General features: G+C 39.0%; 1 protein-coding gene across 2 annotated transcripts in view; it reads right to left on the minus strand.

The window, feature by feature from the left end:
- LOC150091195 (integrin alpha-9-like) overlaps positions 1-26,498 on the minus strand; it is a 688,379-nt gene that overhangs the window by 343,467 nt on the left and 318,414 nt on the right. For both annotated transcript variants that reach the window (XM_090374615.1, XM_090374611.1), the window contains exon 9: positions 1,244-1,321. In XM_090374615.1, coding sequence (XP_090230741.1) covers positions 1,244-1,321 — 78 coding nt within the window. The remainder of the gene's footprint in view (positions 1-1,243; positions 1,322-26,498) is intronic.

The following is a 26,498-nucleotide window of genomic DNA, read 5'->3' on the forward strand; positions in this document are numbered from 1 at the left end:
CACTAAAATTTACACTATCTCTGCCATTTACAGAGTTTGTAGTCAATGTATAATACGAGGTTTGTAGGGGAACCCCAGGTGCCACTTGACAATATACACAATGTCTTTTCTATATACATTATGCTCTCCATCTCTGAAATTTCAATGATGTCTGCATTTAATGTCTTGACCATAACTTCAAATTCATCAAATTTATTTACTATACTTCTAGCATTGATGTACATGCACCTGTTTTTATTCTTAGTTACCCTCAATCAATGTATTTACTTGTTTCATAAAGACTCCCAGCAATTCTTGAAATTTCCAGTACCTTGCTTCCAAAGCTGCTCTGCTCATTCCAAAAAAATATGTTTATAAGTTTGAGCTAAGAAGTTCAGAATTAAATACCAATTACTCTTTTTGATGTGAAAACATCTATGACAGCACCAGAGTAAAATTTATTCGTAACGAAATTTTTTTGTAACAAAAATGACAATTGATGTAACAGAAATGACGCAATCAATGTAATGGAAATGATGCAATTGACTGTTAACAAAATTTTTGATGTGAAAACATCTATGGTGGCACTAGAGTAAAATCGATTGGTAACGATTTTTCTCTAGTAATTTACTCTACTGTTGATTTGGTAGAGTAAGCAGCAAGTAGAAATATTATGCAAGAATAAATGCAGAATATTATGCAAGAAAGAGGGTAGAAATATTATGCAAGAAAAAAAAATGCAGACTTTAATAAAATCTGCTTCTCAAGATTTTGATCAACATCAACCTTCTAAGTAGCATAAGGAAGTAAGTTTCAGTCACACTGTTCAAAAATTTAAACGGTTTTAAAATTGCTATAACATTTTGCAATAATATTATGCAAGAATAAAAGCAGAATATTATGCAAGAATAAAAGTAGAATATTATGCAATAAAGTGGGTAATAATATTATGCAAGAATAAAAGCAGAATATTATGCAAGAAAGCGGTAGTAATATTATGTAAGAATAAAATGCAAGATTTCGATCAACATTGCCCTACTAAGTAGCATAAGTAAGTGAATAAGTTTCGGACAAACCAAAAATTTAAATGGTTTTACTCTAATGCCACCATAGATGTTTTCACATAAAATAAAAACATACTGTGCATATAGGGCACACATGCTGCTTTTTTTTTTTTATGTTCTATTTAAAACTAAATCAAAAAAATGCTATCTTCAATTTATTTCAGATAACTACTTTAAAATATGAGTATAATATGGTTTACCTGTTCACCTTCAACTACTTGAGGATTATCATCAAATGCTGGTGATGAAGAAGATGAAGGAATTTGGAAAATATAGACCTAAAAGAATTTTTTTTTTTTTAAATATTCAGAATCATCACTAACTATAAATTACAAACAGGGTGAAAACTTAGCTACTATAAACAAACTGCCATTATCTAAATACAATAAAATTAATAAGAAACACCCCAAATGAATGACAAGAACAATTATACAAGCATAGCCGATATTGACTAGTACCATATTTAGACAACAAAATTCATATATTGAAAAAATTAGTATATGATATCGGTGTTTAGATACACCATAGATAACTCTTAAGAAACTACAAAGTAGTTGTTGGCGGCATCATTTGCTCTTTCTCATATTGTGCTCTGCCTTCACGACGAGTTGCCATGATATTGCACTACCTCGAATAAGTAACGCTTCACTGATAGAGAAGACTATTGTTACTTATTCTCAGTTGAGTACCAACCACCCAGACAGCACTGTTTCATGGCTATTGGCCAATCATCAGTGGGTGGGCAGGTACCCTGGTATTGCAGACATGACGACCCAGTTGTGAAGTTAATCACACAATACGAGAGATGCCAATAGGTGTAGATGTCAATATTTAAAATAAATAAATGCACAAGGCATAATACTTTAAGAGTTTGGTATCTATATATGATATTGGTGTTTAGTTAACTATAGATAACTCTTAAGAAACTACAAAGAAAGGCAGAGCACAATATGAGAAAGAGCAAATGATGCCGCCAACAACTACTTTGTAGTTTCTTAAGAGTTATCTATGGTGTATCTAAACACCGATATCATATATAGATACCAAACTCTTAAAGTATTATGCCTTGTGCATTTATTTATTTTAAATATTGACATCTACACCTATTGGCATCTCTCATATTGTGTGATTAACTTCACAACTGGGTCGTCATGTCTGCAATACCAGGGTACCTGCCCACCCACTGATGATTGGCCAATAGCCATGAAACAGTGCTGTCTGGGTGGTGGTACTCAAAACTAAAATAAAATATATGCCAGTAGCATGGCAAACCAATACAGTGAAAATGAACTTAACCAATAAATAACAAAAAATAAAAATAAAATTGGGGTGGGGGAGAAAATAAAGAAGAAGAGGGTACTCTTCTAATTTATTTTATGTTTTCTATATAACACACACACACACACACACACACACTGTTCTGCCACTTTATTAGGTACACCTACCTAGTAGTGTGTTCAGTCTCCTTTAGTCTTCAAAACAGCCTCAATTCGCCTAGGCATGGATTGAACAATATGCTGAAAACGTTGTGCAGGAATGGAGTAAATTGCAGACATGAGTCTGTCATGCAGTTCCTTGAGATTTGATGGTGGTGTAAGCCTGCGGTGAACAGCCCTTTCCAGCTCATCCCAAAGATGTTCAATAGGATTGAGATCCGCAGACTAAGCGGGCCACTGAAGCAAAGAAAAGTCATTATCATGTTCCTGGAACCATTCAATAGTGATTCAGGCTTTGTGCACCGGCGCATTATCCCGATAGAAGTAACCATCTGACTGAGGATAAACTGTTAACATGTACGGATGCACTTCGTCTGCAACAATGTTTAGGTACGATGTGGCATTCAGACGTGAATCTATGGGTGTTCATGACTCAGACCAGAGCAGCAAAGCAAAAGGCTCAATCTAATGGGAGTGCTGTGGCTCAGAGGATGGCAGTTGCCCTCTGAATCACAGCCTTTTAAAATGCACTGCTTGCATTATGTTTGTGGAGCAATCAGGTACGGGACATGATATTGCCATGGTGGATGTCTTTGTGTGTGCAAGATGCAAGGAGTGTAACGAAATCAGGCAACAACTCAGCGTTGTTATGGGCCTATATGAGAGCTTGAAGAACAGGGTGAATGCCCTCGAAGGATCTAAACTGAGGGGCCCATCAAGCTCTCATCTGCCCACATCAACGCCAGAGCTTGCACTTGTTCATCATGCAACACAGCGGCAACCCCCAAGTTAGAATGTGCTGGTCCCACAGGAACTAGTAGTTGTTGGTGACTATTGTCAGGGAAACAGGGAACATGCTTTGTAAAAAGTAGAGGTGGAACAGGACCAGGGTATGTCTGCCAGGGGCAAAGGTTGATGACGTTGTAGAGCGGTTATCACCTTTAAGGGCACAAAAGTTGATATAGTTCTACACGTTGGCACTAATGATATCAAGAGTAGGAGACCGGCAGAATTACTTAAGAAGTACAGGTCACTGTTGAAAAAAAGCCGTGAATTAGGGTTGAATTGGAAAGTGTCTGCAATTCTGCCCAGACACAATAGGAGGGAATATATGATGAGAGCCTTGTCGATCAAGTCGACCCTGGAAAGACTGTGCAAGGCTCAAGGGTTAGAATTTTTTTCAGCCTGGACTGTACTTGTTAACAGGAGAGACTGCTTCTACAGGGATGGGATACACTTAAATAGAAAGGGTGCAAGAATATTTGCTGATGCTATCAAGGCAGTGTTAGGTGGGTCGGAAAACTGCTAGCTTGGGGGGGGGATACAAAGACTAATAGATTAACAGTAGCCACTGGCAGAGGTGAAAGTGATTCTTGCACTGCTTTTATTGGAATGAGCAGAAGCCTGAAAACAAGATACAGGATATTTCAAAGACTGCTGGGAATCATTGCGGTACAAGTAATCACATGGGTTGTGTTAGGGTAGCTAAGAATAGAAACCGGTGCATGTATACTTGTGTGTACACCAATGCTAGGAATTTGGTAAATAAATTTGATGAATTTGAGGTATTGCTCAAAGCATCAAAGCAGATATTGTTGGGATATCAGAGACGTGGTGTCACACAGATATAAGGAATGTAGAACTGGAATTTGGGGAGTACAACATCTACAGAAAGGATAGACAGGATACAAAGGGAGGAGGGGTTATGCTATTAGTTAAGAAACACATAAATTCCAAGGAAGTGAAGCCAGTCGACATTGCTGGATAGTGCAGTGTCGAGTCAGTTTGGTGCGACATAAGCATTGGGAGATCAAAATTGAGAGTAGGAGTGTGCTATAGGCCTAGTGACTCTGATGAGTATAATAAGGAACTGTACAGGGAAATAGAGTGGGCCAGTAAATCAGAGAGTCTTATGTGGGATTTTAATTTCCCAGATATTGACTGGAATTTGTGGGTCGGTCACTCACACACTAGCAAGGCTTTTGTGGATTTATTGGATGATTGTTTTCTAAATCAGCATGTTCAGGAGGCAACTATAGGAAGTAATACTCTTGATTTGATTATCAGTAGTGATTCTTCATGCATTAAGAATTGCAGATAAAGGAACCACTAGGTGGCAGTGATCACAGTGTGCTGAAGTGCGATTTACTCAAAGAGGTAACTACCATCAGGGGTAAAGGGAAGGGTTATTGCTTTTGTAAAGGCGACTACGATGGTCTGGGGCAGTATTTAAATTCTATACAGTGGGACCAACTGAAGATGTTACCAACAGCAAATTCAAAATGAGAAGCATTCAAAGAACTTATCTTGGAAGCTACTAGGCTTTATATACCAACTAAGAAATATTGTTCAAGGTTTAGGCCTAAATGGATGTCAGATGAACTAATTAGACATATGTCAGAGAAGAAAAATGCATGGCATACATATAAATTAACACGTGACACAGAAGTCTATGATACATATAAGTTGATCTGTAACAAAGTTACAAAGGAGGTTAGGCAGCCAAAGACACATTACGAGAAATCTTTGGCAAGGGATGCAAAGAAAAACAGCAAAGAGTTCTTTACTTATGTAAACTCTAGAAGGAAGGGGATGAATCAGATTGGTCCAATTGATATCGATGGGTCAACTCTTGATGATCCTGCTCAGGTAGCTAACACACTAAATGAATATTTTGCATCGACATTCACACATGAGGAGTTATTCAGCGAGGGGAATGCCAGAGTTGAGCTAGAGAATCTTGTAATAACTGAGAGTAAAGTGGAGGAGAAATTGTTGAAGATAAACACAAGAAAGGCACCTGGGGTGGATGGGATCTATCCAGTTATATTAAAGGAGGCAGCAAAGGAAGTAAGCAAACCCTTAGCCATAATTATGAGAGCTTCCCTGGACTCAGGGGAGATACCCACAAACTGGACATATGAAAATGTGACCCCAATTCACAAAGGAGGATCAAAGGGCGCCACAAGTAATAATAGACCTGTGAGCTTAACTTCTGTTCCAGAAAAATTAATGGAGGCACTGGTTAAAGAAGCACGGCAGGATCATCTAGACAAGACTTCAGTTATAGCTTGAACACAACATTGTTTTGTTAAGGGAAAGTCTTGCCTGACCAATTTGATTGGATACTATGATGCAGTCACAAAAGAACTGGATGCAGGGAATAACTTTGATATTATATACTTGGATCTTAGAAAGGTTTCTGATACTGTTGCACATGGAAGACTGCTGCACAAATTGGAGCAGTGTGGCATTGGAGGCAAATTGCTGCTATGGATAAAGGGGTGGTTGAGGGTGAGAAAACAGAGTGGTAATCAATGGACACTGCTCATCGTGGACTAATGTTATTAGTGGAGTCCCTCGTGGTTCAGTGTTGGATCCATTATTGTTTTCTGTATTTATAAATGATATTAATGATGGTATATCAAGCTTAATGTCCAAGTTTTCAGACGATACAAAAGTTGGCAGGGTTATCAAGGACACTACTGACACTATGCTGCTGCAACAGGATCTGGAAAGGTTGAGCAGATGGGCTGAGAGGTGGCAAATGAAGTTTTAACATTGACAAATGTAAAGTACTACATATGGGAAACAGCAACCCCAGAGCAACGTATCAACTCTGTGGTACTACACTGACAGTGGCAGAGAATGAAAAGGACCTTGGGGGTAATTGTGCAGGCAGATATGAAGTTCTCTGAGCAGTGCAGACGGGCACAAGAGTAGCTCATGGTGTCTTCTCAATGATATAAAGGAATTTTTCTAGAAGGGATAAGAAGATGATTATTCCCTTGTATAAGGCAATGGTCAGGCCACACCTTGAGTACTGTATACAGGTCTGGAGGCCTTAGTTCAAGAAGGATGTAGAGCTGCTGGAACGAGTACAGAGAAGGGCAACAAGATTAGTGAATGGAACAAAAGGTTATTCTTACGAAGAAAGGCTTAAGTTTTGCAAATTGCAGTGTCTGGAGACTAGGCACCAGCAAGGTGATCTGATAGAGGTGTATAAAGCCTTAAATGGTTTGAGCATGCTCAATGCTGATGGAATTCTTCCTCTTGCTCAGAATAATCACCTGAGAGGGCATAAATTCAAATTGAGGAAAGACAGATGTAGGATTGATGTGTGGAAATTTGCCTTTAGCCAGCAGGTAGTTGCTTGGTGGAACAGACTTCCATCCCTTGTCATGGAAATTGATAGCCTAAATAAATTTAAGGCTCAGCTGGACAGGTATTGTGGACGAACGTCGGGTGAAGAGGGGTTTTTTTTGGCTGATGCTGCATAAGCTTGCTTTCTTGCATCATATGCCTCTACTAATGCTAATTACAATGGACCCAAGAAAACATTCCCCACACCATAACACTGCTCCCACCACCTTGCACAGTAGTCGTCAGGCATGACGGGTCCATGGATTCATGTTGTTTTCGCAAATTCTGAGTCTTCCATCAACATGCTGCACCAGGAACTTCGACTCGTGAAACGAAACTTTTCCAATCCTTGATAGTCCAGTGCTGGTGTTGCTGAGCCCACAGGAGGCACTCTCTTGTTCTTCATTGTTAACAAAGGTGCACGATGAGGCCGTCAGCTGTTGTAGCCCGTTTATGACAAAGTGTGACTAGTGGTCCATTGCGATATTTTATTCTGCGCACCAAGGTTGTATTGTGATGTGATATGCGACATTGTCGCCCATCTGTTTGCTTGCACAATTCTCTCTCTCTCTCTCTCTCTCTCTCTCTCTCTCTCTCTCTCTCTCTCTCTCTCTCTCTCTCTCATCAAAAAGCAATTTTTTTCCACAGGAGTGCGGCTTAGAGGATATTTTCTGTTCTCTGCACCATTCTCAACACATCCTTGAAATTGTGGTGTGTGAAAAGTTCAAGAGAACTGCCGTTTCAGAGATGCTTTGTCCAGCATGTCTTGCACCTACTACCATGCCACGTTCAAAATCCGTTAGACCACTCCTTTTCCCCATTCTCGCTACAGTTTGTATCTTAACTAATACAGGCTGACCATCACTAATCCAACAGCACTGGGACCTGTGTAGTGCCGGATTAGGGAGTTTGCCGGATCACCGGTGATTATTTTAGCACATACATGTTACCCAACAGCTAACCACCTTCTAACTTTAACACGTTGACTGCCAAGCTAGTTTAAGAAAAAAATTCCCCAGGGGCCGAAAAATATTTAGGAAATAATTTGATTAGTAATTCTAAAACAAATATTGTAATGTCGGTGTTGTCGTTTTTTCGTTTAAAATATATAAAAAAAGAGGCTTTTTTTAAATCGTATATATGTGGCCAATATAGCCACATATATGTTGGTTACTTTACTTCTTGAGAAGCTGTGTCAGCCACATACGTGTGATGCTATTATGGTATACATATGAAGGTCGTTTGTGATCAGTTTATTGCACAGAGATTTGTGCAGATTAAACAGAGATTTTGTGAAAGCAAGTTCCTTAGCGCGCTGTATTATCCATCATATTGTGTTGTGTTTTCTGTAAGTTTGTATAAGTGTGTTGTAAAAAAAAAATAAAAAGGAATAGCTAAAAGAAAATTATTATTAATAATAATAATTTTCTCACTAAGATAAGAGGAACCAAGAGTTTTTTTCAAAAGTTTAACTTTATCTGTTAGGGACAATGTACAGTGTTTGCACTTCACACCACAAGAGGCACTTCCTTTATGCATGAATGGCCTGCCAGTGTTTACGAGTTTGCAGCAACAGCTGATGCTGCAACCAATGCCACCAAAACAATAGCGGCAGATCGGTGTACCGACCCGGGAAATTTTAAATTACATTCACGGAAATTATGTCCGAATTAGCGGTGGAACCGGATTACCAGTGGCCGGATTAATCATGGTCAACCTGTACTAGAAAGGTTGTTCTGCTGCTTTTATATCCACAACTGTGGTCATGTGACTTGCAATATTGTGGGACAAACCATTTGTGTACACAGCAGGGATGTACCTAATACAGTGGCAGCACAGTGTATATATACAGAAAACATCTATCAACAACTCATTCCTACTCACTCTAATTTAATAGAAATTAGAAATCGACAAAACTTTATAGCACAATACAAAAACAATTTACATTCAACCAGGAGTACAAAAGTTGTAGGAACATTTGTGAACAAATAATCTGCAGGAATAAAAATGTTAAGTGAGAAAGATGAGCATATTTCTTTACATGAACATTCCAAATGATCACTGAATTCATTTGAAAATCATCGTTTCACTGATGAAAAACTAAAACAAATATATTGCGAAGAAATTCCTACACAGAGCTCTTTAAAAAGATGAGCACCATATCATTCATCTCAACAAACATTAGCCGCTTCATCAGCACATTTTCCCATATAAATGCTCTTTTATGAAGCAGTTAATAAAAAGATTTTATTTTCAAACGCAGGGTAGGTCTGTCAGGCAAAAGTGAATGACATGGTAGAGCAGATATCTTAAGGGCATGAAAGGGGATGTTCTTGATGTTCACGCGAGCATTAATGATATTATAAATAGGAGATTTGAGAATTTAATAAGTACAGGGAAATGTTGAGAAAAAGGCACGAGTTAGAATTAAATTTGAAAGTGTCTGCAATTCTGCTCAGACACAATAAGCTGGAGTATATGATAAGAGTCTTGTCAATCAATTCAGAACTAGAGAGATTGTAAAGGTCATGGGGTAGAATTTTTCTCAGCATGGACTCTGCTTGTTAAAAGGAGAGACTGTGGGGATGAGATTCTATGGGGATGAGATAATCTTAAATAGAAGGAGTGCAAGATTTGCTAATTTTACCTAGGCAGTGTTAGTTTGGCTGGAAATCTGCAAGCTTGGGTGAGGGATACAAAGACTAATAGATTAATCCACAGGCAGATATGATGGTGATTCTTGCACTGGTTTTATTGGAAGATGAAACAGCCAGGAAAGAAAGGTGTCTGAGATTTCAAGGCCTGTTGTGAGTCATTGCGGAACAAGTAAATACATAAACTGTGTTAGGGTAAGTAAGATTAAGAACAGGGGCATGCACTCTTGCGTGTACACCAATACTAGGAGCTAAATAAATTTGAAGTTCTGGTCAAGTGCTGGTGAAATTCTGTTCAATGCTACAGTTTATACAGTAGTCTCTTATGTACAACAGTATCAAAAGCCTTCATGAAATCCAAGTACATTATAACAAAAATATTTTTTGCATCCAGTTCCTTGTTCACTTCACCATAGTATCCAGTATCCTATCAGATTTGTTTGGCACCTGCGTAGCCAGGTGGGCAGGAGCAGAACACACTTCTTGATTGGACCAGGGTTTCAGCCCGTGACCACCAAATACAGAGGATGCGGAAAGGTCAGGGAATGACCACCGCATATCCCCGGAGCAATATGGCCTTAGTTGCTAATGCTCCTAAAAACCAAATAACAAACAAACAATCAGATTGGTTAAACAAGACTGCCCCTTAACAAATCCATGCTGCGACATAGTATAACTGTAGTATATTTGCATTCCTGTCCAGATGGTCCGGCATTACTTCTTTAACAAGTAACTCCATTATTTTCCATGGAAGAAATAAGTTGATAGGTCCAAAATTACTCATTAGCAGAGACATATGATGCAAGAAAGTACGCTCATACAGCATCAGCCAAAAAAAAAAAAAAAAAAAAATACAATAAATACAATAAAATAAAACTCCTTCCCATTACACCCATCCATACACTCCAAATGTTAAGTCTAGTTCTGCCTTGAACATATTTAAGTTGCTGACCTCCACTATAGATGGAAGTTTGTTCCAACTATCAACCACCTGATTGGCTGAAGGTGAATTTCTGCACATCTATTCTACAATTGTCATTCCTGAATTTGGATTATGTCCCTTAAGGGAGTAATCTGAGCAAGAGAAAAAATCCCATTAGCATTGAGCTTGCTCAATCTATTCAAAGCCTTATACACCTCAATTAGATCACCTTGCAGGTGCCTAGTCTCCAGAAGCTACAATTTGCAGAACTTAAGCCTTTCTTGGGAAGGTAATGTTCCACTCACCAATCTCGTTGCCCTTCTCTGTACTCGTTCCAGCAGCTCAACATCTTTCCTAAAATGAGACCTCCAGGCCTATACAGTACTCAAGGCTGGGCCTGACCATTGTCTTAAATAAGTGCACAATCACACCCCTATCCCTGCTAGCAAAATTCCTGTATATCATTGATAAGACACAATGAGCTACTCTTGCAGCCTTTTTGCATTGCTCAAAAAACTTCATATCTGACTGCACAATTACCCCAGGTCCTTTTCATTCTCCACTACCCTGACATACAAATTAGTGCAATTGCATCATTTCTGTACGTAGCCAACAACTTAGATAGTTATAAATTGGCATCATTAAGTTTATCTCATATTGTGAATACCTTCACAACGAGTTGCCATGATATTGCACTACCTCGAATATATAATACTTCACCGTAGGAGAAGACATTGTTACTCATTCTAAACTATATAACCCTAAACTATTCTGCAGTCTAAATTACTCCACTACCCTTGAGTGCAGTACCACCCAGTTCATACATTACTCTAGGCATTATGCATGAATGGCCTAAAGTACTGCTACCCGCATGCAGTACTTTACATTTGTGAAGTTCAGTTGTGACCTCTCAGCCCATCTGCTCAACTTTTTCAGATCCTGTTGCAGTAGCATACTATCATTACTGTCATTAACAACCCTGTCAACATTCGTTATCATCTGCAAACTTAGACATTAACCCTGATATATCTTCATCAATATCAATGATAAATATACAAAACAACGATGGGCCCAACACCGAAACCTGGGGCAATCCACTAATAACATTTGTCCATGAAGAGCAGTGTCCACTGAAACCACTCTGTCTTCTCCAACTCAACCATCCTTTTATCCATTGTAGCAACTTTCCCTCAATGCCATACTGCTCCAGTTTGTACCATAGTCTTCTATGTGCCACAGTATCAAAAGAGTTCCTAACATCCAAGTATATGATATTAAAATTATTCTTTGCACCCAGTTCCTTTGTGACCACATCATAGTATCCAATCAAATTTGTCAGACAAGACTTCTCCTTAACAAACCCATGCTGTGTCTAAACTATAACTGCAGTCTTCTCTAGATGATCCTGCATCGCCTTCTTAACCAGTGACTCCATTATTTTCTCTGGAACAGAAGTTAGACTAATGGGTCTGTTATTACACGTCACCCTTTGTTCCCCTTTATGAATTGGGGACATATTCGCACAGCTCCAGTCCATGGCGACCTCCCCCTGAGTCCAAGGAACCTATCATATCATACTTTTCATTTCTCGTGTCACTTTTTATCCCCCCCCCCCTTAATGAATTGGATACATATGCATATCAGGTGCATATTGGATACATATGTATCCAATATGCATTTCAGGGAAGTCCATTGGGACTTGCCTGAAAAAAAAGATTGCTCTCATAATTATGACTAAAGGCTTGCTTTACTTCCTGTGCTGCCGCCATTAATATGATTGGATGATCCCATCCACACCAGGTACCTTTTTTATGTTCAGCCTCAACAATTTCTTTTCCACTTTCATTCCAGTTATTGCAAAGTCATTTAGTTCCCTGCTGGAGCTTCATAAACTTCTGACATCCCTTCCTGTAAGTAATTCCTTACATGTCAATGTAGATGCAAATTAAATGTCAATGTAGATGCTGAGGTTCTTGACAAAGAGAATCTTTGTCAAGAACCTAAGCAAAGCCATCAACCCAATGTGATTCAACCCATTCCTATTACTCTTAATAAATTAGCATTACCATTAGTTGAGGCATATGATGGAAGAAAGCAAGCTTATATAGCATCAGCCAAAAAAGAAAACCTTCCCATTTTGCCCATTCGGTCACTCCAAATGTTTGTCTAGTTCACACTTAAATTTATTTAAGCTATCAGCTTCCACAACAACAGATGGACGTCTGTTCCAGCATAAACTACCCACTGGCTAAAGGCAAACTTCTGCACATATATTTTACAACTGTTCTTTCCTCAATTTGAATCTATGGCCCCTGAGGTTCTTAGTCTGAGCAATCTGAAGTATCCTGTCAGCATTAAGCCGGCTCAAATTTAATGCCTTATAAACCTCAATCAGATCACCCCACAGGTGCCTAGTCTCCAGATACTGCAACTTGCAGATTAAAACTTTCTTTGTAAGTGTACCCCTTTGTTTCTATCACCAATCTTGTTGCCCTTCTCTGTACTCATTCTAGCAACTCTACATCCTTCCTAAAATAAAGCCTCCAGACCTGTACGCAATAGTCAAGGTGTGGTCTGACCATTGCCTTAAACAAAATGATAATCTCTTCATTGTCTCTATTAGAAAAATTCTTATATATCATTGAAAAAAACTCCATGACCTGCTTTGGCAGCCCGTCTGCACTACTTAGAGAACTTCATATCTGACAGCATAATTACCCCCAGGTTTTTTTCATTCTCCACCTCCTCGAGTGTAAATACCACACAGTTGGTACATTCCTCTGGGGTTACTTCTACCCATATGCAGTACTTTGCATTTGTCAATATTAAATTTCAGTTGCCACTTTCTCGGCCCATATGCCCAAATTTTCTTGATCCTGCTGCAGTAGTACACCGCCATTATTGTCATTAACAAACCTGCCAACCTTTGTATCATCTGCAAACTTGGACATCAAGCCTGATATACCTTCATCGATAAATACACAAAACAACAATGGGCCCAGCACCAAAGCCATGGGTACTCCACTAATAACATTTATTCGTGTAGAGCAGCATCCATTTACCACTCTCTGCCATCTCCTACTCAACCATCCCTTTATCCATTGCAGCAACTTGCCCTTAATACCATACCATCCCAATTTGTACAGCTGTCTTCCATGTGCAACAGTATCAAAAGCTTTCCTAAAATCCAAGTATATTATATCAAAATTATTTTTTGCACCCAGTTCCTTTGTGACCATATCGTAGTATCCAATCAAACTGGTCAGACAAGGCTTCCCCTTAACAAAGACATGCTCTGTCTGAACTATTACTGCAGTCTTGTCTAGATGATCTTGTATCACCTCTTTAACCAGTGACTATTATTTTCCCCTGAACAGAAGTTAAACTAACAGGTGTATAATTATTTGTGTCACCCTTTGAACCCGCTTTGTGAATTGGGGATAAATTTGCACATCTCCAGTCCATGGGTACCTACCCCAAATCTAAGGATGCTCCTATAATTATGGCTAAGGGTTTGATAACTTCCCTCGCTGCCTCATTCAATATAACTGGACAGATTCCATCCACCCCAGGTGCTTTTTTATGTTTAACTTCAATAATTTCTTCTCCAATTTGCTCTCAGTTATAGTTTGATAAATTTCTGGCATTTCCCTCCTTGAATAACTCCTCATATGTGAATTCAGATGCAAAATACTCATTCAGTTTGTTAGCCACCTGAGCATGATCACCAACAGTTGACCCATCAATATCCAGTGGACCAATCTGATTCGACCCCTTCCTTCTAGAGTTTACATAAGTAAAGAACTCGGATGTTTTTCTTTGCATCCTTTGCCAAAAGATTTCTCGTAATCTGCCTTTGCCTACCTTGCCTCCTTTGTGACTTGATTACAGACTAGCATATATCTGCCGTAGGCTTCTATGTTGCCTAATAATTTATATGCATCACATGCATTTTTTTCTCTGCCACAAGCCTCATTAATTCATCTGACATCCATTTAGGTCTGAACATTGAACAGTATTTCTTAGTTGATATGAAAAGCCTACTAGCCGTCCTAAAAGCCTACAAGATTAAGTCCCTATTTAGCATTCCTATTTAGCATTCAGGCTTCCTATTTAGCATTCACCATTGGTAACATCATCAGTTGTTCCCACTGTATAGAATTTGAATATTGTCTGAGACCACTGTAGTCACCTTTATGAAATAAGAACCCTTCCCTTTATCCTTGATGGATGGTAGTTACATCTTTAAGTAAATTCCTCATCACTATACTGTGATCACTGTCATCTAGTGGTTCCTTTATCTGCAAATTCTTAATGCATGAATTATCACTGCCGATATCAGATCAAGAGTATTACTCCTTCTGGTTGCCTCTCGATCATGTTGCTGTAGAAAACAATCCTCAAATAAATCTACAAAAAAGTCTTTCTAGCATACGAGTGACCAACCCACAAGCTCCAGTCTATATCTGGAAAGCTAAAATCTCACATTACAAGACATTCTGATTTACTGACCCATTATATCTCAGCACATTGTTGTACTCATCAAAGTCGTTAGGCCTATAACACATTCCTATTCTCATTTTCCCTTTTCCAGTGTTTATGTCACCCCAAACAGACTCAACATTGTACTGTCCACCCGTGTCAGCTGGATGCACTTCCTTTGATTTCATGTGTTTCTTAACTAACAGCATAACTCCTCCCTTCCTACTCTGTCTATCCTTTCTGTACATATTGTACTTGCCAAATTCCAATTATGCACTGCTTATATCTGTGTGATATCCCAACAATATCTGCCTTTGATGCCTTGATCAGCACTTCAAATTTATCAAATTTATTTACTATACTTCTAGCACTGGTATACATGTAAGTATACATGCACCTGTTCCTTCTCTTAGTTACCCTAACACACACCATGTATTTACTTGTTCCATAATGACTCCCAGTAGCTCTTGGAATCCCCAGCAACTTGTTCTCTTGGCTGCTGCTCATTACAATAGAAGCAGTGTACGAATCACTTTCACCTCTGACTGTGGCTACTGTTAATATTTTAGTCTGTGAATCCCCTCCCCCAAGCTAGCAGTTTTCCGACCCACCTAACACTGCCTCGATAGCATCAGCAAATATTCTTGCACCCTTTCTTTTTAAGGGTATCCCATCCCTGTAGAAGCAGTCTCTCCAGTTAGCAAGCACAGACCATGCTGGGAAAAAAAAAAAAAATTCTACCCCATGAGCCTTGCACAATTTCTCCAGGACCAAACTGATTGACATGGCTCTCATCATATACTCCCTCCTATCATGTATGGATAGAATTGTATACACTTTCAATTCAACCCTAACTCTCAGCTTTTGTTTTTCAACTTTGACCTGTACTTGGTAAATCTGCAGATCTCTTACTCTTAAGGTCATTAAGCCAATGTGTACAACAGTATCATCTTTTGTGTCCTTAAAAGATGATATCTGCCCTACGATGTCATCAACTTTTCCCCTGGCAGACATATCCTGGGCCCATTCCACCTATCCTTTTTGCATAATATATTCCCCATCTTTCTCTCTCTCTCTGACAATAGAGTCACCAACAATAACTACTTCCCGTGGAACCAGCTTATTCTGCTTTGCAGATTGCCACTGTGTTGCCTGATTCACAGGAGTGAGCTCTGGCATTGAGTTGGGCAGCTGAGAGCTTGATGGGCACCTCATTAATTTCTTCAAGGGCATATACCCTAACACCTCAAACTCTCATAGATGCCCATCAGAACACTGATTTGGTGTCTAATTTCTTAGTAGTCTCTGCACCTAGCACACACATAAACATCCTCTTTGGCTAGATCATGTCGTATTCTAGACAGGTCTGCAAACATTTCACATTTCTTTAGACTGTGATGTGTTGGAAATTGCCCCATCTGTTCTCCCCCGAGCCACAGTACTACCGCTACTTTGTGCTTGCAGGTTTGCTGCTCTAGTCTGGGTCATGATTCCATTTAAGTACAATTTAATTAACAATGAAATTTAATAGGATTAACAAATTTTACTGATTAATTGATATACTATACTAATCTAACAGATTTCTAATGCAGTGCTACCTATTTTGCTATTTAGTTTTACATTATTTAAATTAAAATAAACCAAGAAGATTGACTAGGACTATAAAGTTACTTATAGAAAATAATTTAGTATAACAGTTAAGTCAACAAAACTATTAAATATATATAAAAACTTAGCGTTCGCCGGAGCTGCAAAAATCTTGGCTAACAAGGTAATAACCTCCAATTTGATCATTCAAAATGAATTTTTGGTGGAACTGTGATTGGAGTGGTTTTTTTTTTTTTTTTTTTTTTTTTTATCTGTTACACGTGGTCTTGAAGATAAGGGATGGTTCAAAAGCACAGATTATGCCCATACTGCAACTGATTTATCAGCTCGAACTGACAACTGTATTGCTATGTTCTGGAAATTCAAAGTGGTGTATACATATGTACGCCCTGACATAATTAATTTCATTTGCTTTCTCACTTCTTGGTAGGTTACTTTATTCTCGATCTTATATTTTTGAGTTTTTTTTTCTAGTTTACAAAGATCACATACTTTTGAGAATGCAGGATGCCAGCCCTTGCAATTAGGATGTTGTGGAGATGTGGTAGTACATTCAGTTTGTGCACAACTTTTAGATTCACAATTTACACAAGTAGTATCACCCTGGTGATCTAGCTGGAATGTCCAAACTTCTGACATTTTTAATGATTTTAAAGGATTAGGGATATAGTAGTAGTAGTAGTGGCACTTGATGCAAGAAAGCAAGTGTAGGAGCTTATGCAGCATCAGCCAAAAAAAAAAAAAAAAAAATCACACCATACCCTCCAAATGCCTGTCCAGTTCCTCCTTAAATTTATTTAACCTATCAACTTCCACAACGACAGATGGAAGTTTGTTCCAGCAATTAACCACCCGCTGGCTAAAGGCAAATTTCCGCACATCTATTCTACATCTATCCTTTCTTAATTTGAACTTATGTCCCCGTAGGTTCGTATTCTGAACAAGTGGGAGGATCCCATCAGAATTCAGCGTGCTCAACCCATTCAAGGCCTTATAGACCTCAATCAGATCACCGCGCAGGTGCCGAGTCTCCAGCCACTGCAATTTGCAGAACTTAAGCCTCTCTTGGTAAGAGGATCCCTTCATTCCCCTCACCAATCGTGTTGCTCTTCTCTGTACACGCTCAAGCAAATCTACATCCTTCCTAAAATGAGGCCTCCAGACCTGTACGCAGTACTCAAGGCGTGGCCTGACCATTGCCTTATACAGAGGGACAATCACCTCCTTTTCCCTGCTAGCAAAATTCCTATATATCATTGACAAAACCCCATGACCTGCCCTAGCAGCCTGTCTACATTGCTCAGAAAACTTCATATCTGACTGCACAATTACTCCCAGGTCTTTTTCATTTTCTACCACCTTAAGTGTAGTACCACACAGTTGGTACATTTCTCTGGGGTTACTTCTACCCATATGCAGTACTTTGCATTTGTCAAGGTTAAACTTCAGTTGCCACTTCTTAGCCCATCTGCCCAAATTATCTAGATCCTGTTGCAGTAGCACACTGCCATTACTGTCATTAACAACCCTGCCAACCTTCGTGTCATCTGCAAACTTCGACATTAAGCCTGATATACCTTCATCAATATCATTGATAAATATACAAAACAACAGTGGACCCAACGCCGAACCCTGTGGGACTCCACTAATAACATTAGTCCACGAAGAGCAGCACCCATTGATTACCACCCTCTGTCTTCTCCCACTTAACCATCCTTTTATCCATTGTAGCAACTTACCCTTAATACCATTCTGCTCCAATTTGTACAGTAGCCTTCCATGCGCAACAGTGTCAAAAGCTTTCCTGAAATCCAAGTATATGATATCAAAATTATTTTTTGCATCCAGTTCCTTTGTGACCACATCATAATAACCAATCAAATTTGTCAGACAAGACTTTCCCTTAACAAACCCATGCTGTGTCTGAATTATTGCTGCAGTCTTGTCTAGATGATCCTGCAATGCATCTTTAACCAGTGACTCCATTATTTTACCCGGAACAGAAGTTAAACTAACTGGTCTGTAATTACTCGTGTCACCCTTCGAACCTCCTTTGTGAATTGGGGATACATTTGCACATCTCCAGTCCGTGGGAACCTCCCCTGAATCCAAGGATGCTCTCATAATTATGGCTAAGGGTTTGCTTTGTTGCTTTGCCGCCTCCTTTAATATAACTGGATAGATCCCATCCACCCCAGGTGCCTTTCTTATGTTTAACTTCAACAATTTCTCCTCCACTTTGCTCTCAGTTATTACAAAATCATTAAGCACACTGCTACAATTTGATAACCTTCTTCCATTTTCAAACTGTAATAATTCCTCACGTGTGAATGTAGATGCAAAATACTCATTCAGTTTGTTTGCTATCTGAGCAGGATCATCAACAGTCGAACCATCGATGTCAAGTGGACCAATCATATTCATCCCCTTCCTTTTAGAGTTTATATAAGTAAAGAAATCCTTGCTGTTTTTCTTAGCATCTTTTGCCAAAGATTTCTCGTAATCCGCCTTTGCCTGCCGAACCTCCTTTGTGACCTGATTACAGACTAGCTTATATCTGCTACAGGCTTCTGCGTCGCCTCATAATTTATATGCATCCCATGCATTTTTCTTCTCTGACACGAGTCTCATTAGTTCATTTAATAACCATTTAGGCCTAAACCTTGAACAATATTTCTTCATCGGTATGAAAAGTCTAGTAGCTTCCACGATTAATTCCTTGAATGCTTCCCACTTAGAATTTACTGTTTGTAACATCGTCAGTTGATCCCACTGTACAGAATTTAAAAACTGTCTGAGACCACTGTACTCCCCTTTACGGAAGCAAAAACCCTTTCCTTTACCCCTGACGGTAGTTACCTCTTTGAGTAAATCCCACTTCAGCACACTGTGATCACTGCCACCTAGTGGTTCCTTTATCTGCAAATTCTTAATACACGAATGATCACTGCTGATAACCAGATCAAGAGTATTACTTTCTCTGGTTGCCTCTCGAACATGCTGCTGCAGAAAACAATCATCCAATAAATCCACAAAAGTCTGACTAGTGTGTGAGTGACCAACCCACAAGTTCCAGTCAATATCTGGGAAGTTAAAATCCCCCATTATAAGACATTCTGATTTACTGACCCACTCTGTTTCTCTGTACAATTGTTCATTGTACTCATTCGAGTCATTAGGCCTATAACACACTCCTACTCTTATTTTTGCTTTCGCAGTGCTTATGTCACACCAAACTGACTCAACAGTGCACTGTCCATCTATATCAACTGGATGCACTTCTTTTGATTTTATCTTTTTCTTAATTAACAGCATAACACCTCCTCCCTTTCTGTCCTTCTATCCTTTCTGTACACATTGTACTCCCCAAATTCCAGTTCTGCATTCCTTATATCTTTGTGACACCACGTCTCTGCTATCCCAACAATATCCGCCTTTGATGTCTTGACCAACACTTCAAATTCATCAAATTTATTTACTATACTTCTAGCATTGGTATACATGCAAGCATACATGCTCCTATGCCTATTCCTTGTTACCCTAACACATCCCATATACCCAACTATTCCAGGATGACTGTCATCCGTCCCTGAAACCCCCAACACCCCTCGCTCCAGGTCGCTTCTTATTCTAATAGAAGTTGTGCAAGAATCACCTTCACCTCTGCCTGCGGTTACTGTTAAACTATTAGTCTTTGTATCCCCCCAAGCTAGCAGTTTTCCGACCCACCTAACACTGCCTCGATAGCATCAGCAAATATTCTTGCACCCTTTCTATTTAAGTGTATCCCATCCCTGTAGAAGCAGTCTCTCCTGTTAACAAGTACAGTCCAGGCTGAAAAAAAATTCTACCCCTTGAGCCTTGCACAATCTTTCCAGGGCCGAATTGATCGACAAGGCTCTCATCATATACTCCCTCCTATCGTGTCTGGGCAGAATTGCAGACACTTTCAAATGCAACCCTAATTCTCGGCTTTTTTTCAACAGTGACCTGTACTTGTTGAGTAATTCTGCCGGTCTCCTACTCTTAATATCATTAGTGCCAACGTGTACAACTATATCACCTTTTGTGCCCTTGAAAGATGATATCCACTCTACAATGTCATCAACCTTTGCCCCTGGCAGACATACCCTGGTCCTGTTCCACCTATCCTTTTTACATAGCATGTTCCCCGTTTCCCTGACAATAGAGTCACCAACAACTAATAGTTCCTGTGGGACCAGCGCATTCTGCCTTGGGGTTTGCCGCTGTGTTGCGCGATGACCAAGTGCAAGCTCTGCCGTTGATGTGGGCAGCTGAGAGCTTGATGGGCCCCTCAATTTATTTCCTTCGAGGGCATCCACCCTGTCCTTCAAACTCTCATATAGGCCCATAACAACGCTGAGTTGTCGCCTGATTTCCTTACACTCCTTACATCGCGCACACACAAAGACATCCCCCATGGCAATATCATGTTCCGTTCCAGAGAGTTCGGCAAACATTTCACAAGCTGCACATTTTTTTAGGCTGTGACGCGTTGGAGAATCGCCCCCCTCAGTTCTCCCCCGAGTCACAACACTCCTGCCACTTTGTGCCCGTTGCTTTGCTGCTCTAGTTCGGGGCATGGTAGTTTAAATTAATAAAATCAATAAATTAAATGTCAGTAGTATTTGAATAGAAACTATGAAATAGAAACAGTGAAGCGTATTACTATTTACTTTCCTTATATGGTCAGACACGGCTATTTAAGTATCCTGCTTTAACTGAGTTTGGCAAATTCAGCGAATTAAAAGTCAAAATGATGCTTCATATTGGTATTATGTTACCATCATCTCAGATTGTTATCCAATTCACTTGTGTCACATGACCTTTTGATATTGTAACTGTTGGACTATTTCCTCTTCTGAACAGTTTAATAGGTTCCATTTACTTCCTAATACCCCCGAAGGATATTAGCATGACATGGGGGGAAATTTTAACTAGGATTCTATTTAAAAATTGTAAGCTTTAGTAAATATTTTGACTCTTTGGGTTGAGTCATTTCTATCAGTAGGTCACCTGACTGGAGCCTTTTTAACCATTTCTGGTGATCCAACTGCATTCTCTAGACATTTCTGTATGATGAAAGAGGAAATTTTCCTCACTGGCTGAGATGACAAAGTGCATTATCAATGCTGGTGGCTCCTGTTTGTTTAAGTTGGTCTCTTTGTGGCTGTATCTAAATTGGGAGCTCTTTGGCTTTAGTGATGGATATTTGCTTGTATCCAAATTTGCTCCTTTAGCCCTGAGCGTTGACTTTACCTTCTAGGTTTTCGGTTCCCTGACACATGGAGGCAGGAGTGATGCTAACCAGTGACCAATCAGCTGGATAAGTTTAGTTGGATTAGTTTTAATAAATAAAAGGAAAAAGAACTGAAAGGTAACTTTCTCTCTTGAGTTATAATGTACTGCTTGTAGAACTGGAAGCTGCTGATTATAACAAAAATGGAAGAACTGGATATGAAACAAAAACTGATCTCTCTCTCTCTCTCTCTCTCATATATATATATATATATATACTGGCAAATAGAAAGCACTTTATAGATCGCTTGATCACACCGAGTTACTTGGCACCATGGGACCAAGTTACCTGAAGTAACTGCTATGCAGGACAGAAACTGGCCTATACCACTATGTTTCACAGGACACAGATTAAAACAGAGGCTGCAACAATTTGAATTGGTTACTGACCAGAATTACGGTTGTGGAGAGCCATAAAAACAGCAAGCACATCATTCTTCACTTTGATGTGTATAATGATCTCAGAAGATGAAGTTACTGTAGAAGATGAAGATGAAGTTACTGTAGAGTTGTTAAAATTGGGAGGAAGAGACATAACACAAAAACTGGCAAGGCTCTTCACAAAGTGCATTAGAAAAGGTGTGATGCCTAAGCAGTGGAATAATGCAATCATAGTTTTGCTGCATAAGAAAGGAGATAAATCAGAAATTGGAAATTATAGACCAATTAGCTTGTTATCCCATATCTACAAGTTGTTCACAAGGGTCATTACTAACAGATTAGAAAGAATACTTGATGAGAATCAACCGAAAGAGCAAGCTGGCTTTAGGACAGGATTCTCAACTATGGATCACCTTCACATAATATCACAGCTAATGGAGAAAGCAAATGAATATAAAACACCATTATGCCTGGCATTTGTGGATTATGAAAAGGCATTTGACTCCATACAGCATAAGGCAATGTTTCGGGCACTGGAAAGACAAGGCATAGATACTCCATATATTATGATTTTGAAGAAAATATATGAGAGTGCTACATCCTTTATTAGACTAGACAAAGACAGTAGCAAATTTAAAATCGAGAAAGGAGTTCGACAAAGAGACACAATATCTCCGAAGCTGTTTACTGCTGCCCTTGAGGAAGCTTTCAGAAGATTAGACTGGTCGCAGAAAGGAGTCAATGTGAACGGAGAGTACCTAAACCATTTACGATTTGCAGATGACATTGTGGTCATAAGCCACGATCCCAAAGAATTAGAGGAAAATCTTAATCAGTTATGCACAGTTAGTAAGGATTTTGGACTAAAGATGAATATGGCTAAAACAAAAGTAATGATGAACAAGTATGCCACAGAAAGGGAAATAATGATTGAAGGAGCAGTAATTGAAAAGGTGGAGTCATATACTTATCTGGGACAAGTTATTAGCTGTAATAATGATAAATGGCTGGAAGTCAAGAGAAGAATAAATTTTGGATGGATAGCATTCAGGAAATATGGTCACATACTGAAGAGCAATATCCCAGTTTGTCTGAAACGTAAAATAATGAATCAATGTATACTCCCCACCATGACTTATGGAAGTGAAACTTGGGCACTCACCAAAAGAATGGAAGAGAAGCTAAGAACTACACAGCGAAGAATGGAACGAATTATATTGGGAATCAGACTGTTAGATAAGAAGAGAAACACATGGATTAGGCAGCAAACTCAAGTAAAGGACATTCTTATCAAAACTAAACTAAAATGGTCTTGGGCAGGACACATAGCTCGAAGACATGATGACAGATGGACTAAGAAAATAACAGAATGGTACCCAAGAGGAGCTAGAAGAAAACCTGGAAGACAAAGGCGGAGATGGATAGATGAAATTCATGAGTTTTTGAGTAGTAAATGGATGGCCAGTGCTCAAAACAGAAGGAACTGGAAAGTTGCTGGAGAGGCCTTCATCCTGCAGTGGATTGAAAATGGCTGATGATGATGATGATGAATGATCTCAGAGGTGATTTAAGTTAGAAAGTGGATGGGTTAAGCCTCATTGAGCTGCTAAACCTATTTCAATGTTTAGAATATCATATTGTTTTTTGGGCTTTGTCAAGAAAGTTTCTATACACCATTTACACTAAAGTTATGTATTGATGTAAACAGTGTACACAGTTGTAAACTGTGAATTTGGCCGGCTGTCACAGTGAAGACTTAGACTTCTGTATCTGCTGCAAACGGCTAAGTTTTCTTTGAAATTTTATCGTATTTTTGATTAGTTAACATATTAATTTGTGTTTTCAAATAGATTAAATAGGCTTAATGGCATTCGTTAGCTTAATTTTTAAATTTAACTAGTGATTTTGTAAGTTATAACTCGCTACTCATATCACTATCGTGCTGGTGTTTCAGCAGGAATATCGTAACGTAACAAGTACCTCAGAAGAATAGTAGAGTTTAAATTGTACTAAATATTTTGAAGGTTTTACTCACCTTTTGTATTTTATCATATTTTTTTATTAGTTAATGTATTAATTTTGTTTTACAAATAGATTAAATAGGCTTGGTAGCGCTTGTTAGCATATTAGCTAGTGACTTTGTAAGTTATAACTGTCTTACTTGTACTACTATCGTATCAGTGTTTTGGCTGGAATATCACAGCACAGAAGAATAGTAGGGTTTTAATTGTAATAAAAAAGTATATTTTAAAGGTTTTAATCAATTTGTGGGCATATATCTTTTGTATTTAGCTAAGGATAAATCTAATTTAACATTTTGATCGTTACGGTATAGCATAACTTGATAATGTATATCTCTGACTTGATAGCTAAGGTACAACGTAAAACTATATAGCAGAATATGTATTACTGCATTAGCTTAGCGTAGTATTGTATAGTCAACCATAGTATAGTAAATTAATCAATTAATTTTATTAATCAATAAATTAATCAATAAAATCTTATTCATTTTCATTGTGAATTAATTAAATTTTATTTAAACAGATATCATGCCCCAGACTAGAGCAGCAAAGCAATGTGTACAAATTAACAGGAGTGCTGTGGCTCAGGAGAGAAACAAAGGGGGCAATTCTCCAAAGCAACACAGCCTAAAAAAATGTGCAGCTTGTGATATGCTTGCGGATCTTTCTGGAACAGGCCATGATATTGCCAAGAGGGATGTCTTTGTGTGTGCTTGATGTAAGCAGTGCGAAAAACTAGGAGGCACCTCAGGGTTGTTATGGGCTTTTATGAGAGCTTGAAGAACAGGGTAGATGTCCTTGAAGGACTTAAATTGTGGGACCTATCAAGCTCTCAGCTGCCCACATCAATGCCAAAGCTTGCAATTGATAATCAGGAAACACAGCAGCAACCTTCAGGGCAGACTGTGCTGGTCTCACAGGAGCTAGTTATTGTGGTTGACTCATTGTCAGGGAGATGGGGAAATATATTGTGCAAAAAGGATAGGTGGAACAGGACCAGGGTATGCCTCCCAGGGTCAAAAGTTGATGATGTAGAAGAGAAAATATCATCTTTGAAGGGCACAGAGGGTGATATGGTTGTACACATTGGCACTCATGACATTAAGAATAGGAGATCTGCAGTCTTACCTCACAAGTACAGGTCAATAGTGAAAAAAATTCGCAACTTAGGGTTAAATTTGAAAGTATCTGCAATTCTGCCCAGAACGATAGGAGGCTGTATATGATGAGAGCCTTGTCAATCAATTCAACCCTACCCTGAGTGTAGTACTACACTCAGGGTAGTGGAGAATGGAAAGGACCTGGGGGGTAATTGTGCAGTCAGATATGAAGTTTTCCAAGCAGTGCAGACAGGCTGCAAGAGTAGCTCATGGTGTCTTGTCAGTGATATACAGAAATTTTGCTAGCAGGGATAAGGGGTAAAAGGGGCATGGATAAGGATTTTACCCTTATGTAAGGCAATAATCAAGCCACACCTTGAGTACTGCATACAGGTCTGGAGGCCTCATTTTAGGAAAGATGTAGAGACGCTAGAAGAAGTACAGAGAAGGGTAATGAGATTGGTGAATAAACAAATGGTTGCAGTTATCAAGAAAGGCTTAAGTTCTGCAAATTGCATCTTCTGGAGACTAGGCACCTGCGAAGTGATCCGAGGTGTATACGGCCTTGAATGGTTTGGGCAAGCTCAATGCTAATGGGATTCTTCCTCTTGCTCAGATTACTCAATTGAGGGGACATACATTCAAATTTATGAAAGACACTTATAGAACAAATGTGTGGAAATTTGCCTTTAGCCAGCAGGTGGTTGATAGTTGGAACAAACTTCATCTGTTGCAATGGAGGTGAACAACTTAAATAAGTTCAAGGCAGAACTAGACAAACATTTGGAGTGAATGGATGGGTAAAATCAGAGGTGTTTTTTTTTTTTTTTTTTTTGTGTGATGCTATATAAGCTTGCTTTCTTGTATCATATGCCTCTACTAATGCTAATAGTAGAGGTGTATAAGACCTTGAATCGGTTCAGCACACTGAATTCTGATGGGATCCTTCCACTTGTTCATATTACGAACCTAAGGGGGCATAAATTCAAATTAAGAAAGGACAGATGTAGAACAGATGTGCGGAAGTTTGCCTTTAGCCAGCGGGTGGTTAATTGCTGGAACAAACTTCCATCTGTCGTTGTGGAAGTTGACAGGTTGAATAAATTTAAGGAGGAACTGGACAGGCATTTGGAGGGAATGGTGTGATTTTTTTTTTTTTTTTTTTTTTTTTTTTGGCTGATGCTGCATAAGCTCATACGTTTGCTTTCTTGCATCACATGCCACTACTACTATAGCACTGAGTTATATGGCTTGAGACAATATGAATTTTTTTTTTTAAATTATGAGTGAAGTTTAAATAGTAGAGACACCTCCCTGTTAGCAGGGACAATTACCCCACAACAATGCCTGACTGGTTCATAGCGAAGGTTAAGTAGTTGTATATATATT

The sequence above is a fragment of the Mastigoproctus giganteus genome, chromosome 1 (assembly GCF_048544385.1).
Source record: "Mastigoproctus giganteus isolate SK-2022 chromosome 1, ASM4854438v1, whole genome shotgun sequence".
Lineage (NCBI taxonomy): Eukaryota > Metazoa > Arthropoda > Arachnida > Uropygi > Thelyphonidae > Mastigoproctus > Mastigoproctus giganteus.